General features: G+C 28.2%; 7 protein-coding genes across 7 annotated transcripts; 4 read left to right on the top strand and 3 right to left on the bottom strand.

Annotated features, from left to right (window-relative positions):
- Positions 1-30: 30 nt before the first annotated feature.
- Positions 31-2,359, top strand: T551_01345 (diphthine--ammonia ligase; the record flags this gene model as incomplete). The annotated part of the gene is made up of 9 exons (XM_018373608.1): positions 31-145; positions 196-380; positions 434-616; positions 686-736; positions 781-872; positions 916-1,286; positions 1,328-1,611; positions 1,655-1,976; positions 2,019-2,359. The coding sequence occupies 9 exons, from the start codon at positions 31-33 to the stop codon at positions 2,357-2,359; spliced, it is 1,944 nt and encodes a 647-aa protein (XP_018230263.1).
- Positions 2,360-3,264: 905 nt separating this feature from the next.
- Positions 3,265-4,100, top strand: T551_01344 (2,5-diamino-6-(ribosylamino)-4(3H)-pyrimidinone 5'-phosphate reductase; the record flags this gene model as incomplete). Its single annotated transcript, XM_018373607.1, has 2 exons — positions 3,265-3,526; positions 3,583-4,100. The coding sequence occupies 2 exons, from the start codon at positions 3,265-3,267 to the stop codon at positions 4,098-4,100; spliced, it is 780 nt and encodes a 259-aa protein (XP_018230262.1).
- A 98-nt stretch (positions 4,101-4,198) lies between these two features.
- T551_01343 (dolichol kinase) lies at positions 4,199-5,582 on the bottom strand (the record flags this gene model as incomplete). The annotated part of the gene is made up of 4 exons (XM_018373606.1): positions 4,199-4,240; positions 4,283-4,426; positions 4,471-4,767; positions 4,809-5,582. 4 exons carry the CDS (start codon positions 5,580-5,582, stop codon positions 4,199-4,201), a joined length of 1,257 nt encoding a protein of 418 aa, XP_018230261.1.
- Positions 5,583-6,917: 1,335 nt separating this feature from the next.
- Positions 6,918-9,111, bottom strand: T551_01342 (uncharacterized protein; the record flags this gene model as incomplete). Its single annotated transcript, XM_018373605.1, has 9 exons — positions 6,918-6,953; positions 6,999-7,504; positions 7,547-7,734; positions 7,776-8,200; positions 8,247-8,513; positions 8,555-8,653; positions 8,708-8,785; positions 8,838-8,913; positions 8,972-9,111. The coding sequence occupies 9 exons, from the start codon at positions 9,109-9,111 to the stop codon at positions 6,918-6,920; spliced, it is 1,815 nt and encodes a 604-aa protein (XP_018230260.1).
- A 1,211-nt stretch (positions 9,112-10,322) lies between these two features.
- T551_01341 (uncharacterized protein) lies at positions 10,323-10,877 on the bottom strand (the record flags this gene model as incomplete). Its single annotated transcript, XM_018373604.1, has 6 exons — positions 10,323-10,407; positions 10,446-10,549; positions 10,591-10,638; positions 10,679-10,732; positions 10,783-10,796; positions 10,838-10,877. The coding sequence occupies 6 exons, from the start codon at positions 10,875-10,877 to the stop codon at positions 10,323-10,325; spliced, it is 345 nt and encodes a 114-aa protein (XP_018230259.1).
- Positions 10,878-11,506: 629 nt separating this feature from the next.
- On the top strand, positions 11,507-12,281 carry T551_01340 (uncharacterized protein; the record flags this gene model as incomplete). Its single annotated transcript, XM_018373603.1, has 6 exons — positions 11,507-11,555; positions 11,601-11,624; positions 11,684-11,800; positions 11,847-11,972; positions 12,016-12,026; positions 12,072-12,281. The coding sequence occupies 6 exons, from the start codon at positions 11,507-11,509 to the stop codon at positions 12,279-12,281; spliced, it is 537 nt and encodes a 178-aa protein (XP_018230258.1).
- A 1,094-nt stretch (positions 12,282-13,375) lies between these two features.
- On the top strand, positions 13,376-14,497 carry T551_01339 (uncharacterized protein; the record flags this gene model as incomplete). Its single annotated transcript, XM_018373602.1, has 4 exons — positions 13,376-13,503; positions 13,545-14,045; positions 14,090-14,333; positions 14,378-14,497. 4 exons carry the CDS (start codon positions 13,376-13,378, stop codon positions 14,495-14,497), a joined length of 993 nt encoding a protein of 330 aa, XP_018230257.1.
- Positions 14,498-14,533: the final 36 nt, after the last annotated feature.

Below are 14,533 nucleotides of genomic sequence, written 5' to 3'. Positions count from 1 at the left end.
GCAGAAATTAATTAGTTTTTTTATAAGAAAATGAAAGTTGCAGCTTTAATAAGTGGAGGAAAAGACAGCTGCTATAATATGATGTATTGTATCGCAAATGGTCATGAAATTATAGCATTAGCAAATTTGCAGCCATTAAAACAACGTAATTATTTTTTCATTTATAAGGAGAAAGTCTAGCTTATACATATAAAGAGGAAATCGATAGTTATATGTACCAAACAGTTGGCCAAGAGGTAGTTCACCTTTATGGGCAAGCTATGAATATTCCGTTTTATTATGAATTTATTACAGGATCATCAATTGACAAAAGTTTGAACTATTGCAGAACTCTTAATGATGAAACAGAGGATCTTCATCGTTTACTTAAAAGAATTCAGGTATTGGGATATAATAAAATGTGTAAATATATTTTATATCTAATGTTTTGAAGAATTTACATCCCGACTTAGAAGCCGTTTCTGTTGGAGCTATTTTATCAAATTATCAGCGAACAAGGGTTGAAAATGTATGCAAAAGACTTAATTTAGTATGTTTAGCATATCTTTGGAAAAGAAATCAAAAAGATTTACTCGAAGAAATGATATCCCAAAACTTACATGCTATTATAATAAAAGTTTCATCTTTAGGCAATAAAAATTACAGAATTTTTTCACTTAAATAACACATATTAGGGCTAAATAAGTCTCATTTGGGAAAATCTCTTGTAGAGATTAAAGATTATTTGTTAGAGATGGTTTATTGGATTTTTATGGATTCTAAGTCATTAATGAAGAACAGAATAAACGCTATAACTTAAACATATGCGGAGAAGGTGGAGAATACGAAAGTCTAGTTTTAGATTGTCCTATTTTTCAAAAAAAGATAAAAATGTAGTTATTTCAATAAATAATAATATTGCTAATAGTGATGTAGTCTTAAGTCTCAAATAGTTAATCATTCATCAGATGATGTTGCCTATTTTAATTTTGTTGCAAAATTAGAAGAAAAATCATTTATTAATACAAAATGGAAAGAAAAATTTATTTTACCTCAAGAATTAAATGAAAAATATAAGCAACTTAAGAAAATTATTGATGATGATTACAAAAATAGAGAATATAAACAAAATTATATAATACCAATTATTTCTATAAAAAAGAATATTAATAATAAGCTATTTATGACTTTTTCAAACTTAAAAAATTTAGTAGCTATTGGAGAAATTAGCGCATATTTAAATTCAATAGATTCGAAGACTTATACATTAGAAGAAGAATTCCATTGCTGTATGAATAAATTAAAAGGTATTATTTAATTTTCCTGATAAAAATATTAATTCTAATAGACAATTTAAGAAAATATAGTCTTGAGCTTTCTAATATTATATTTGTTGAGCTTATTTTTAAAAAAAAAGAACATATTTCTCATATAGATGCTTTATATAACCAATATTTTAATTTTCCAAAACCTCCTTCGAGAATATATATTAATTGTAATAATTTAAAATTCAATCGTTTACAAATATCTATTTTAGCGGATTCTTCAGATAAAAAAAGATCTGTTGTTTATGTTCATAGTCGAAATTATTGGATTCCAGCAAATATAGGATTTTATTCTCATGCTCTTATAGTATTTATTATATATATATAATATATTTCTAATAAACAAATAGTTTGAAAATATGATTTTTACTTCTGGTCAAACTGGCCTTATACCATCTACTATGTGTTTACCATATCCTAAATCGTTTTCATCTGAAGTTGTTATTAGTTTGCAAAATTTAGAAAGAATATTTGAAAATATTAAGATTTTTAGCATATTATGTATAGCATTTATTTCAAATGAATATTATGTTTTACTTACTAACGAAATATGGAAACATTCTTTTTTATATAATAACGATTGTTTAATAATTCTTGTCAATAGTTTATCTTCCGAGGCATTAATAGAATGGAATATAATAGGAAAGAAGGAATGTGAAAATTCTTATGATGGTGCTTAATTTTCAGTAAATGTACACTTCTGAAGTATTTTAGGAATCATTAAAAGTAATTTATGGTCAATTTCGTTTTTTACTTATAAAATTTCTGAAGATTCTGAGTTATCATTGGAAGCTATTCTAGGAACTTTGTTACACTCTTTTGAGGAAAAATTTACAAATGGCAAAATATTGTCATCTACTATTTATTATAATAGTAAAAGTTTTGAAAAAGTAAAATCTCCAGAAACTATTTCTAAAGCAATTTCAGATACTATTCAATCTCTTCTTGGATACAGAATAGAGTCTCATTGTATTTCAACAAACGGAATATGGATAAGTGGAGAAACTATTACTCCAGTTGCAATAACAATAAAAATAATATACTTTTTATTTTAAATTAAGCCAATAACTGTACTTTAATGGAAATACATTTATTTAAAACAAGTAACATGTAAGTAAATAAAAGAACACAGTCTATTGTATTAAATATGTAATGTAACCATTTTTGTCAAATATATTAACAATATATGTATGAACTATCAGTACCTTTGATCTTCTTACAAATAAAAAAAGATCAAAAACATAAATTTTAAATAATTTGTAAAGCACCTATACATCAACATAAATCTACACTGTATATGACACTCAAAAACTACATTGATGTAATCATTGAGTAACACGAAAATACAGGGAGCCGCACGATGTTCTTTTCGATCTTATGCGAATTTAAAAAAAGTATAGTAACGTTTCCTTGGTAACTGATATAATAATATTTTATTTATAATAGAAAAAAATCAATAAAAATATATTTAAAATACACCAAAACTAACAATAAGTTTTGTATTTTTTTATATTTTCTTAGTGTTTTAAAAATATTTTTAATACGTCTAAAAATTTTATAAAAATATAAAAACATCATATCAGAAATCTATAAAAAACTGTTTTTCTATATATAAAATAACGGATAATTAAAAAGGTATTATTGAATCTTATTTAAAATTTTAATTGTTTTTTATTTTTGGAAAAAAGAATATATTTTAATATTAAGAATATATGACAATTTATCTATAAATTTTGACATATATTTATATAAATATCTATTAAATTTTTGACACATTTTAAAATTTATCTTTATCACTTCTAAACTCGAATATTTATACAGTAATTCTAAAACAAATACTCAAGATATTTTATGATAAAAATATATATTTAAAAGACTAATCAATCATTATTGGATTTCTGGTTTTAAAATAGAGATTATTAGAATAAGTAGTAGAATTGCTATCTAAATATTGAGTAAAATGGAGCAACTAAACAGTGAAATTAATGAATTTTTAACTCAGTATTTACCCTGTTCAAAATCAAAACAAATACATAATGAGAAACCTTTTTTGACACTTACGTATGCTCAGTCAATTAATAATAAAATTGGAACAAGGACGGCTTCTCCGTTTGTTCTCTCATGTAAAGAATCAAAAACACTAACACATAAACTCAGAATAGAGCATGATGCAATATTAATTGGTGTTGGGACAGCTGAAAGTGATAATCCACGTTTAAATGGTTATTAATATTACTTTTTAATCCTGTTGATAACATTTTTACTGATTCAAGAATAGCACGTGTTTTAGATTCACAGACATCCTACTATTCTCTTGAATTACAACCTATTCCTGTTATACTGGATCCTAACTTTCGGCTTAAGTTGACACATGAATCAAAAATTATTTCTATGGCCAAGAACAAATGGGGACATCCCCCAATTATTTTAGTAACAGAAAATTTTAATTGCCAAGCATATCATAAACCATCATTTGATGTATTAAATGCAGTTGGAGGAAAAATTATTAAAGTAAAAACAAATATAAATGGGTTATTTGAATGGAATGATATTCTTCGTACACTTCTAAAGCTGAAAATCACAAGTGTTATGGTAGAAGGAGGTGCTAATGTAATATCCTCATTATTAAAAGAATGGAAACTGATTGATTCAATTATAATTACAATATCACCTATATTCATAGAAGATCGTAATGATGTTGTTATTAAAAGTGCTAATACACTTTGTCAAATCAAAAATATATCATGGAAAACTTTTGGAAAAGATGTTGTTTTAGCTGGAAAATTATCTCTTTAATAATGACCACATATATATGGGCATTAAAATATTATCATTTTGTGACGAAAATGCTTCAAATAATGCTGTTTTCATTAATTTATTTAAATAATAGACAATTACTTACCAGTCATAATAGTTGCCATGAAAAAATCGGTCCACTATAACTTGTAAAACTTTAGAAGTTATATTTATATACTTACTATAATAACGTCATTTATCCAAGACATATATTCTGTTAGTATCCCGCCAAAAAATACTGCTAAAATAAATGCAAATGTCCCCTCTAGTGTTTTTTTAGAATTGGGCCAATGTAGTTTACCAATTTTTTTTCCAACAAGACTGGCCTTTAATATAATAAATAAATTGTATTTAATATAATCAATCTTACTGCAGAATCACCAAAACCTAAACATAGTATACCACTAATAGTGCCCAACTTAAGTTTATATTGATTTTGTTGATCAAATACAATGCCAGCAAAATCTAGCCATAATGGACTAGCGCATCCTATAAGAAGATAAAAATGACTAATTATAATTTTGCCTTTATTATCACGTTCATCGGTAAATTTAGATAAAAAAGAATGTAAAGATAGTCCATAAGGTGGTAATGCAAACACTCTAATAACCTCAGAAATAAAAAATAATAAAAGTGCAATAGAAAATGATATATTTGAAAATAAAGGCTATAGATATTAATAATGCAAAATAGAAAAAAATTGCTTACATCTAAATATAATGTTGGAAGAAACATTATTACAATTACTGCATGAAAAAATTTCCTTTTTTTATTCAACTCACTATATAATATTTTTTTATTATTACAGACCATTTTTGATTTATGTTGGCAAAAAAATGTTCTTATAAAAAAAATACTAATAATTAAACAAGTAAACCACCAAAGCAACATTTTTTGTCTTATAACAGACCCATTTTCATATATTATATAATTAATAAGCCAGAAAATAAGATTCTTGTCTTTAGTAAAGTGTTTTTTAAATCCATAGTGTTGTATTATAAGAATAGATATAATAATAATGAAGTATGAAATAATAGCACATCCAATATATTTAATCTTCATAAGTGGAGTACGATAACGAGAAGATATTTGAGAAATTTTAATGGATTCCTTTAAAAAAGGAATGGCAAGTAAAACGCCTATAATAGGTCCAAAAATTGCTAAAATAAAGAATAATTCATGTGGTAAGCTATTTTTAGAAGATATTAAATAAGCCAGTAAATTAGTAAGAACTTGAGAGACAAGAGATATTTCTTCTATACTTAGTGATGGAAATGTAAAATTACTTATAAATGGTAATATCGAAAAATGCAACAGTATCAAAAAATATGAATCTAGAGGTAAGATAGATAAAATAAAGTAAACCGTATTAAAAGAAAAAAAAGAATTGTTGAAATTAGAATAAAAAAATATAAATAAAAAAGTATATATTGAAATTTCGAAATTCCATTTATATATTTGTATAGAATCTGCTTTAGTCATAAATACAACAGATGGAAAGATCACAATATAAAGAATTTTTTTACTATAAATAATTTTAGATATTAATAGAATAAAATATACTTAATTGTTACCAAAAATCATAAATTAATAATGAAAATTTTGAAAAAAGAGAAAAAAAAACTATAGTGATATAAAAAACAAAAAATAACGCTAAAGGAATATTAATACGTCTTAAAAGCCATGATTCAAAAAAGTATACTGAATATTGGAAATATAGATAATATTTTAAATTTAAAAAATAATATATAAAAAATAAGAAAACTTTCGCATATTAAAGAAAAAAAATGTTCTTTAAAATATCTTTTTTGACTTTTTATATTTCCAGAAAAAACATATTCCTTTGTAAAGTCTAGTTTTCTTTCTTGATATTTTTTTAAAAATGAAAAAATATTAACATTTTTCATAGAAGTGTAAAAAAATGATTTTTAAAAAAGTAAAATATTTTCAAATACTATATTTCCTAAAAAATTAATATCAATATTAACATTTTCTCAGATAAACCTATATTTTAAAAGATAATTAAGATGGATAGCGTATTTTATCTATGCGATTGCATATCCATAGTAATCGATATTTCAACAAAAAATCATTTCAGACTAAAATATCTATTAAAATACATGTAATTGTTATTATTCAAGTATTAAATATTTTTTATGCTTATTTATCTTTTTTAATAAAAGTTCTTAATTATAATAACTAGTTTTGTTTCTATAAATCGAACAATATTTTAGATTTAAACATTTTTTATTAAATAATTTTATCAAAAATTTTTTACAAAAGATATTATATATGTTAAAAATTAGATATTTATGTATTTAGTAATATTTTAAAAGAAAAATCTTATTTAATATATATATTTATATTGCATTTATTTTTTAAAAAAAATTATTTTGTAAATCAATTATTGCATATAATATATACAAATACTTAATACTTATTAAAACTTTAAATATATCGAATTCATATTTTTGCCCAACGCAGTTCATATGTATGCTAATCCACAAATAATTAACACTCATTATTATTTAATTTCCTATTAAATTTCTATTTTTACCAAAATATTTTAAATTATTATTGTAATTTATTTATAGGTAGTATATTACAAAACATATAATAGTTAGTACAAAATGTTTTCTGCAAAATTCGAATTTTTATAATTTTTTATAAAATCAAAACCTGTTAAAATATTATAAAAAGATAGTTTAATAATAAACAACAGTTACACTTATATGCAAATAAATACCTTTAATACAAAACCTTACATAAAAGACAATTTATTATAAAAAGAACCAAGTTAAACCAATATTTTTATATTTATTTAAATGCTTCTAAAGGTATAACACCTTTGTTCTACAATAAATTAGATAATAGATATAAAATCAAGTATAGTAATACTTTCAAAATATTAAAATTATTTATAGCTTTTTCCATATCCCACTCATTTTGTTCTAAACACATCAAAGAAAACTGTTGGTTAAGTCCTGTTTTTTTGGAAATTTCTGCTAACATATATTGTTTTTGTTGTTCTTGAAAAATATTGGATGAAGAAAGCGGCACATTTTGCTTATTTATATGAAAATTATCATTACCACCATAAGCCCGAATAACTAGTATGTCACTCCGAATAGTAATATTTCCATTATTAGGCCCAATAATAAAAGTTCTATCATATGATCTCTTAATCTCTCGTCTACTTCCTAACTCAAAAAATTCTCCATGTAGTATAATTTGTATGCCAACTAATCCATTTGGATCAGAATCTGCAGATAAAACACCTTTAAGTGACCATGCATCAACACAATATAAATTTGAATCTGTAAAATTATGCCGAGTTTTTGGAAGTGCAGAAAGAACTTGAGAAATATTAGTACGACCGACATTAAGTTTTGCTATTCTTGCTTCTACACTATTTTAAAATATTTAAAAACAAAAAAATTATCAACCTAATGTTCCTAATCGCAAAAGATTTCTACTCATGGAAATGTATTGTGAAAATTGAGAAGCTCCATATGAAAATACTCCTTTTTCTCTTTTTCTTGGGGCAATAGTATTTATAGATATAGAAAACAAAGCATTTTGATCATACATTGAAACAGTATTTGATCTATCATTATCATATAAAGAGAAATATCTAAAAAGTTACATATAGTTTTAAAAGATATAAAGACATACTTTTCTAAGAAACTCATCACCGTATTTCTAGTAAGATCGGAATCAAAAAAACTACTACATATTCTTTCAAGTAGTGCAACTTTTCCGGAATTATCAATCGCAGAATCCTTAATATCAAATTCAATGGCTTGTGTTACTGGGACCATATCAAGTAATTTTAAGTTTGGAAATCGTCTTGTAATTTCTGAACGATAATTAACTTCATTACCTTTTTTAACCTCATTTTCTCGAACACCATTTCCAATTAATATAAGTTCTTGCAAATTTGGAAATTTATTTTTATGAGACCAAACATCTAGATCTTTATAATGTTTCAATAAATTATCAGCCAAGTTAAGATTTTTAAGATTAGGATATATTTGAGCCAATATAGATATATTAAAGAGTGAAGATATTTTATTAGACGATAAATTGACACTTATAACCTAAATAACCATTAAATCATTTTCCATATATATATATATATACTACATTTGGAAATTCACGCTCAGCTATTTTCATTAAAGCAGGAAACATTTTAAGAGAAGTTGCCGTAGAAGAAAACATACCAGCTTCAACAAGCGCTGGATCCGAATGTACAGATGACAAATCAAGCATTTTTGTCTCATGTGAATATCTACTTGAAAGAAACCTCCGCAAAATATTCATAGTAGACTCTTTGCTTGCTGACAAAGACATATGCCCCGACACCATAGGCATAGGATGGTCCTTGGACGCATTGGATATAGATATACAAAGCTTAAAATAAGTATAAACACATTTTGCTGCTCAAAACTCACATTTTTCCCCGCAAATCGAGTCCCTGAAAGCTTAAGAAGACTACGAATGCTCGATCCTGATGGAACATGTGCGTACAAAACAGATCCTTCACTACGTAACTTCATTTCCATACCATATCAGCATTACCCCAAAAACACAACTGCTGCACATACATCCGTAATTAACACTTGTGATTTTCGAGAAATAAACGACACCAGCTCCTCCTGACTCGCCCCTTCATGTCCTGTGATCTAAATATTCTTCATAAACCTCTATTTCCCCTCTATGCTTCTTCCTTCATACCACTATTTCTGTTGGACTTTCACGAAAACGCTCTTTAAACAGTTTTTTTGCACGTCCCTGTGTTCTATATGGAGTACTACTATCTGTAAACACCTTTCTTGTTCTTAAAACACAAATAAATGGTAAAAACACACAATCTCTCTCGTAATCCGCCTGCTTCGTCGGTCATTTCTATATCACCGTCTCTTTCCAACGGATCCATCCCGTCCCGCACTGCAGGACGTGCTTGGCTTCTCCAAGATGCACGTCCACCTCGTTTCCAACGTTCGTGCATCTTATCTGCCCTTTAATATGCCTTTGATCCACCTTTAAAGCCGGAGCTGCTGTTCAGTCGTATTTTTGAACGTTGATCGGTGCACAGAAGATGCCTCTGAGCAGATAGGCTGAAAAATAGCCAAAGTAGATAAAAAGGAGTGAAGACATAAAAAATAAAAAGACTATTCTATATGATTTTATAAGAAAGATATGCGAAAAAGCCATGTATTTTGGGCAAAGATGTGTAACAGTGAAACATGTGCTCTGTGGTCAGTAATACGAAACATGTATTGAAGATACTAAATATATGTAAAAGAGAAGATGAATATCTTGTATGTAAAGTGTATGTACTGTTGAACCTTATATTTGAGTCTATGCATGCTGTATGTTTTGTGTGTGTAGTATATGTATACTGTATGTGCCTAACGCAATATATGTATTATATTCATAAAAGTGTATATGCTGTGTACTTTGATGGTTGCATTCATGTCATATATACAATGTGTTTACATTGATGGTGTGCTATGTAGATTATGTGTATTATATGAATTGTATGAATTGTATGAATTGTATATATATTATATGTGTTACACATGCAGTATATTCGTGAGCTCTATATATTAACTAGTTTTGTCCGTGTGCCATATATGGCCGAGATGATGTAGTACACATACATATAACAGATGTAATATACATGCAGTGCACTTATACAGTATGTACAGTATGCATATACACTGTGCCAAATCAACAGGGTACATACATTACAGACATAATACATTCTACACATGTTTCACATATACAACACGCATATAGTAAACAGTGCTGTGTATACAGCAGACATACACTGCATATCATACAAGAGACACAAAAAGTGAAAACTTAAGGCGCTCTGCACTGGACACCACTGTATAAACACATACTCTATATAGCCATGTATAGATCTATACATACAGGCTGACTGGTATAACATGCATATATATTGGCATATATACTGGTATATGCAGGCATATACAGGCGTATGCTGCATACACCAATATATACAGCATATATAGCAAATATACATATATGTTGTGCATGCTGGTACATTGTGGATACATACACTCCACATACTGAGGCACATATTGGACAAAAACACTATACTCTACACTGCATATATATTGTATGCGTGGTATATGCGTGGTATATGCGCAATATACACTACACTAACACTATTCTATACAACACACCACTCTATTTTTTCGACTTAGCATGCGTCTGTGTTTTAAGCACTTTCTTCACAATCTTCTGTTCCTCAATCAAAAATGCACGCATAACCCTTAATATTTTAACTATGTCTCTACTGCTGCTACATACCTGTCTTTAACACAGCTTGCACAGCGTGAACCGCCATATGCACGCGATACTCTCTTCTTAGTTTTCGACATACGTGAATATTGATGAGGTCTGCAAGCGGGAATCTACAAATATCAACAAGAATAGCATATTCAATAAAACATACTCCCTGAAGCTTTTTGTGGCAATCACCACAACGGGGTGATTTTCCAACCTAGATGATCAGCAATACAGAAAGATAATGGGCAATATACTTTTCCTTTGTAGAAATAACGTAATTCATTACCAGGCGTCTTAAGAACGCGGACCTGGGCAGGAGTCAATGAAGAGCAAGAAAGGGTATAGCTTTGAAATAGACCTTATTAGAAGGAGCTGAAAGAGTCAGCAATAATCAATGAAGGGGAAAATGGTACTATTATAAGAGAGACGCCGACGATACGTTAACCGCTGCATAGTGGCCTTTACTAAGAGAAAAAGTATGAAAAGGGCTGATTAAAAAGCCAGAAAAGAAGAGTAAAGCTGAAGAGACTTGGTCAGTATATGAAGGATTTAGATGCAATGCAAAACACCTTATTTTTGGCCCAAAACGCTGCTTTAATTGCAACGGATGAGACTGTCCGCTTTATCGGCATTTAACAGACCTAACCCTAGCACTAGAGGATCCCAAGAACACAAAACCTAACCATATAGACAGGTTAGATAGCTAGATGCACAATTTAGATACAAATTTTAAGTATACATCTTAAATATATATATTAAAAGCACAAAAACATGGAATAGATAAATCAGATTTAAGATAAAAATAGGACAAAAACAAGACACATAAATAATGCAAAAACATTCGACTAAATGGATTCTAGACGTATTTATATTAAATACATTCATATGTTTAAACAGGCTTAGTTGACACCAGAACATCATAATTATAGGCTATATTAATTATAGGACTATATTAGAATGACAGAGTAATATAAGATAGGGTTATACTGTAGGGTTGTGTTACAGGGTAAGGGTAGGATTAGGTGTAGACAGTAGTAGAAGCAGGGAGATCCGCAAGGACGACAAAGATTGAGTAAAATACAATGAGTCAGCCAACAGCACAGGATGCAATGGATGTTGAGGAAACACAACGTACAGAGAGTTCTTTTCAGAATAAGCATTACTGATCTTTTTTAGAGCCGGTTATTTGTCGTGGCAGAGGTTTTATGACACAAGGAAAGATGGATAAATATATTGAAAGAAAATTAACCAAAATGCAGATGAATCTCTTATTTTAGCTCCAGAAGAGATGCAAGAAGAAGGAGGATCAAGGCCTGGAATGGATGGAATGGATGAAGAGGCAGCATGGACACAATATGGAATACGTGCAGTACAGTGTAAGCAAGAAATTCAGTAAAAATAGAAATTTAAAAAAGAGATTAGCAATTGAAGGATGGATTATTCTTGTTACAGGACTACATGAGGAAACATCAGAAGAAGATCTTCAGGATAAGTTCTCGGAGTACGGGGAGATTAAGAATCTGCATCTCAATCTTGATCGGAGAACAGGTAGGATAAGGACAGTGTTAACAACAAAATGTAACAAAATTAGGCTATGTAAAGGTCAGAAAGGAGGGAGAAAATAATAGTCACTAATACTAAGAATAGGGATATGCACTACTTGAATATACCCATTTATCCGAAGCAAAAGCAGCGATTGCACATTGTAATGGAACACAGCTATTAGAATCAACATTATCTGTTGACTTTGCGTTTGTCCAGCCTGTTGAGAATGTACCGATACAGCGCGATGCTCGTAGTGAAAGTCCAGTACAATTAGATCCACCTGTCTCGAATACACATCCAGTTCAAGCTTGATGCCACCCTAAGCATCTTCCATACATACATTTTCAAGTTGTTAAACCGATTAGCTACTCTTTTATCGTGTGTTTAGTTTTTTTCAATATCTCTCAAAGTGTATGTTATCTATTTAAACAAAAACGTTCTACAAAAAACAGTTTTGCACATGATGGTTTTTGGTGAATATCTACTGTACTGGATACATTATTATTTATTCCATATTTATATTTCTTCATATATTTTGTTGAATCATATAAAATTATTCCTATCATTGAAAGAATACTTGTTTTAATAATATTGACCCAAATTAAGACCTGCTCTTTAAAAGATATCACAAAAATCTTTTAAAAGAGTTCCTTATGAGACGTAAAAAGTGTACAAATTGGCTATTTATATTTAAACGCTATAATATAGTTATTTAGTTAATATCTAAGAATGCTATACAAGTATTATATAACCTATTTCTAAATACAATAAAAAATACAATAAAAATACAATAACCTTCTAGAAATTCATGCCTCTAAAGTAGACTTGATATATATATATATATGTCTATTATATCTTAATCAAGACATGCTTTTCTGCTTAATAACATTTTAATCAATTCTTTTTTACTAAGGAAAAATTTAAAAAAAAAAAGAAAATTAAATACAAATACAAACTTTTATATATAATTAATGACTATAATCATTATTTTAAACACTAAAAAAATCATTTAAACATGTCACTCTCTTGAATAGTTTCTATAGTAATAACTTTAGAAACGAACGACAATTTTTAAAGTTCCGGACAAACGTTCTCATTTATACTATTTCTACAGAGAATACTATTTTACAGAAAATATAAATATTTTGTAACAGGATTTTTATGAGCTTCTAGCATTATAAAATAGTAAAAGACTTTCTCAGTACGAACGATTTTTTTCACTTAAATATTCCATAATTGATGAAAGAAAAAGAAATCTAAAAATCCAACGTTTTATCAAAAAATTTCATATTTTAACTAAAAAAACATATTATTTTGATAGAATTTAATAGTTTTTTGAAGTTGGTACTCTAATCTTTGTTTTCAAGAAGTTTCTACATAAAAAACTTATTTAAAACAAGTATACAATGACAAAAAAATCATCTAAAAAACATAATCAAGTTGACTTATCTCGTCCGTTTTGCTATTATTGTGAAAGAGATTTTGAAGATCTTAAGGTTCTAACAGCACATCAGCGTGCAAAACATTTTAAATGGTATTTATTTTTCTTTATAAGGATCATACTTAATAAAATAGTGCAAGATGTTCAAGAAAACTCAATACAGCATCAGGTCTTGCAATCCATGTTGTCCAAGTACATAAAGAAACTATTACTACAGTCGAAAATGCAATTCCTGGGAGAGATTCTATTGATATTGAAATTTACGGAATGGAAGGTATCCCAGAAGATATTATTCAATTACATTATAAACGCTTAATGGAAAAAATGTTGTCTCATGACGCTGTACCTCAGCCAGAACCTAAAAGACAAAAGGTAGAAACACATGTTGATGCAGCAGATATCCAAGCCAGATTAGCTGCCCACAAAGCAGCTATGCAACAAAAACAAGTTGTTCTAAACTCAGAAAAAACAGCAGAATCATACTCAGTAGCTACGCAAATAGAACAGTCTGCACAAATGGCGCCTGTTGAAACACCGCAGCAGTCAATTGTTCCTTCTGCTTATGGGATTCCTCCACAATACCAAAATTTTTATCAAAAAAACAATCCAACAACAAATCAACCATATTATTCAACGTTGGAAATATAACTGTAAACTATCTTATAATAACATTGTCTAGGCAAAATTATATACCATCGAATACACCGTCAGCATTTACTGATACTCATGCTCCTGTAGTCAACACTACCTATCAGACAAATACAGGAGGACCATCTTCCTTATTACAACCCGATAAACACGAGGCATTAACAGATCAGTCTCCCACTAATGCATCTAATTCAGATGTTTCGTCTATAAAAAATATAACATCTTCAACCAAACCTAATCAAAGATTGATCTATAATGACCATGAATTAATGCCTGTAAGTTAATATATACAGTATAATATTTGAATAATTGTATGTAGGAAGAGAAAAAAGCACGTTTGCCTCAATACAAATATGAGTTTTCAGTGGAAGACGATACTGTAGAAACAATAGATACAAGAGCCATTGCTTCATTACTAACAAACCAGCTCTACACTTAGCAAAAATCCTTTAAATTTAATAGGAAAGGTTCTGTT

This window comes from Pneumocystis jirovecii (assembly GCF_001477535.1).
Source record: "Pneumocystis jirovecii RU7 chromosome Unknown supercont1.5, whole genome shotgun sequence".
NCBI classification, from domain to species: domain Eukaryota; kingdom Fungi; phylum Ascomycota; class Pneumocystomycetes; order Pneumocystales; family Pneumocystaceae; genus Pneumocystis; species Pneumocystis jirovecii.
This window is presented reverse-complemented; position numbering and strand designations above follow the sequence as displayed.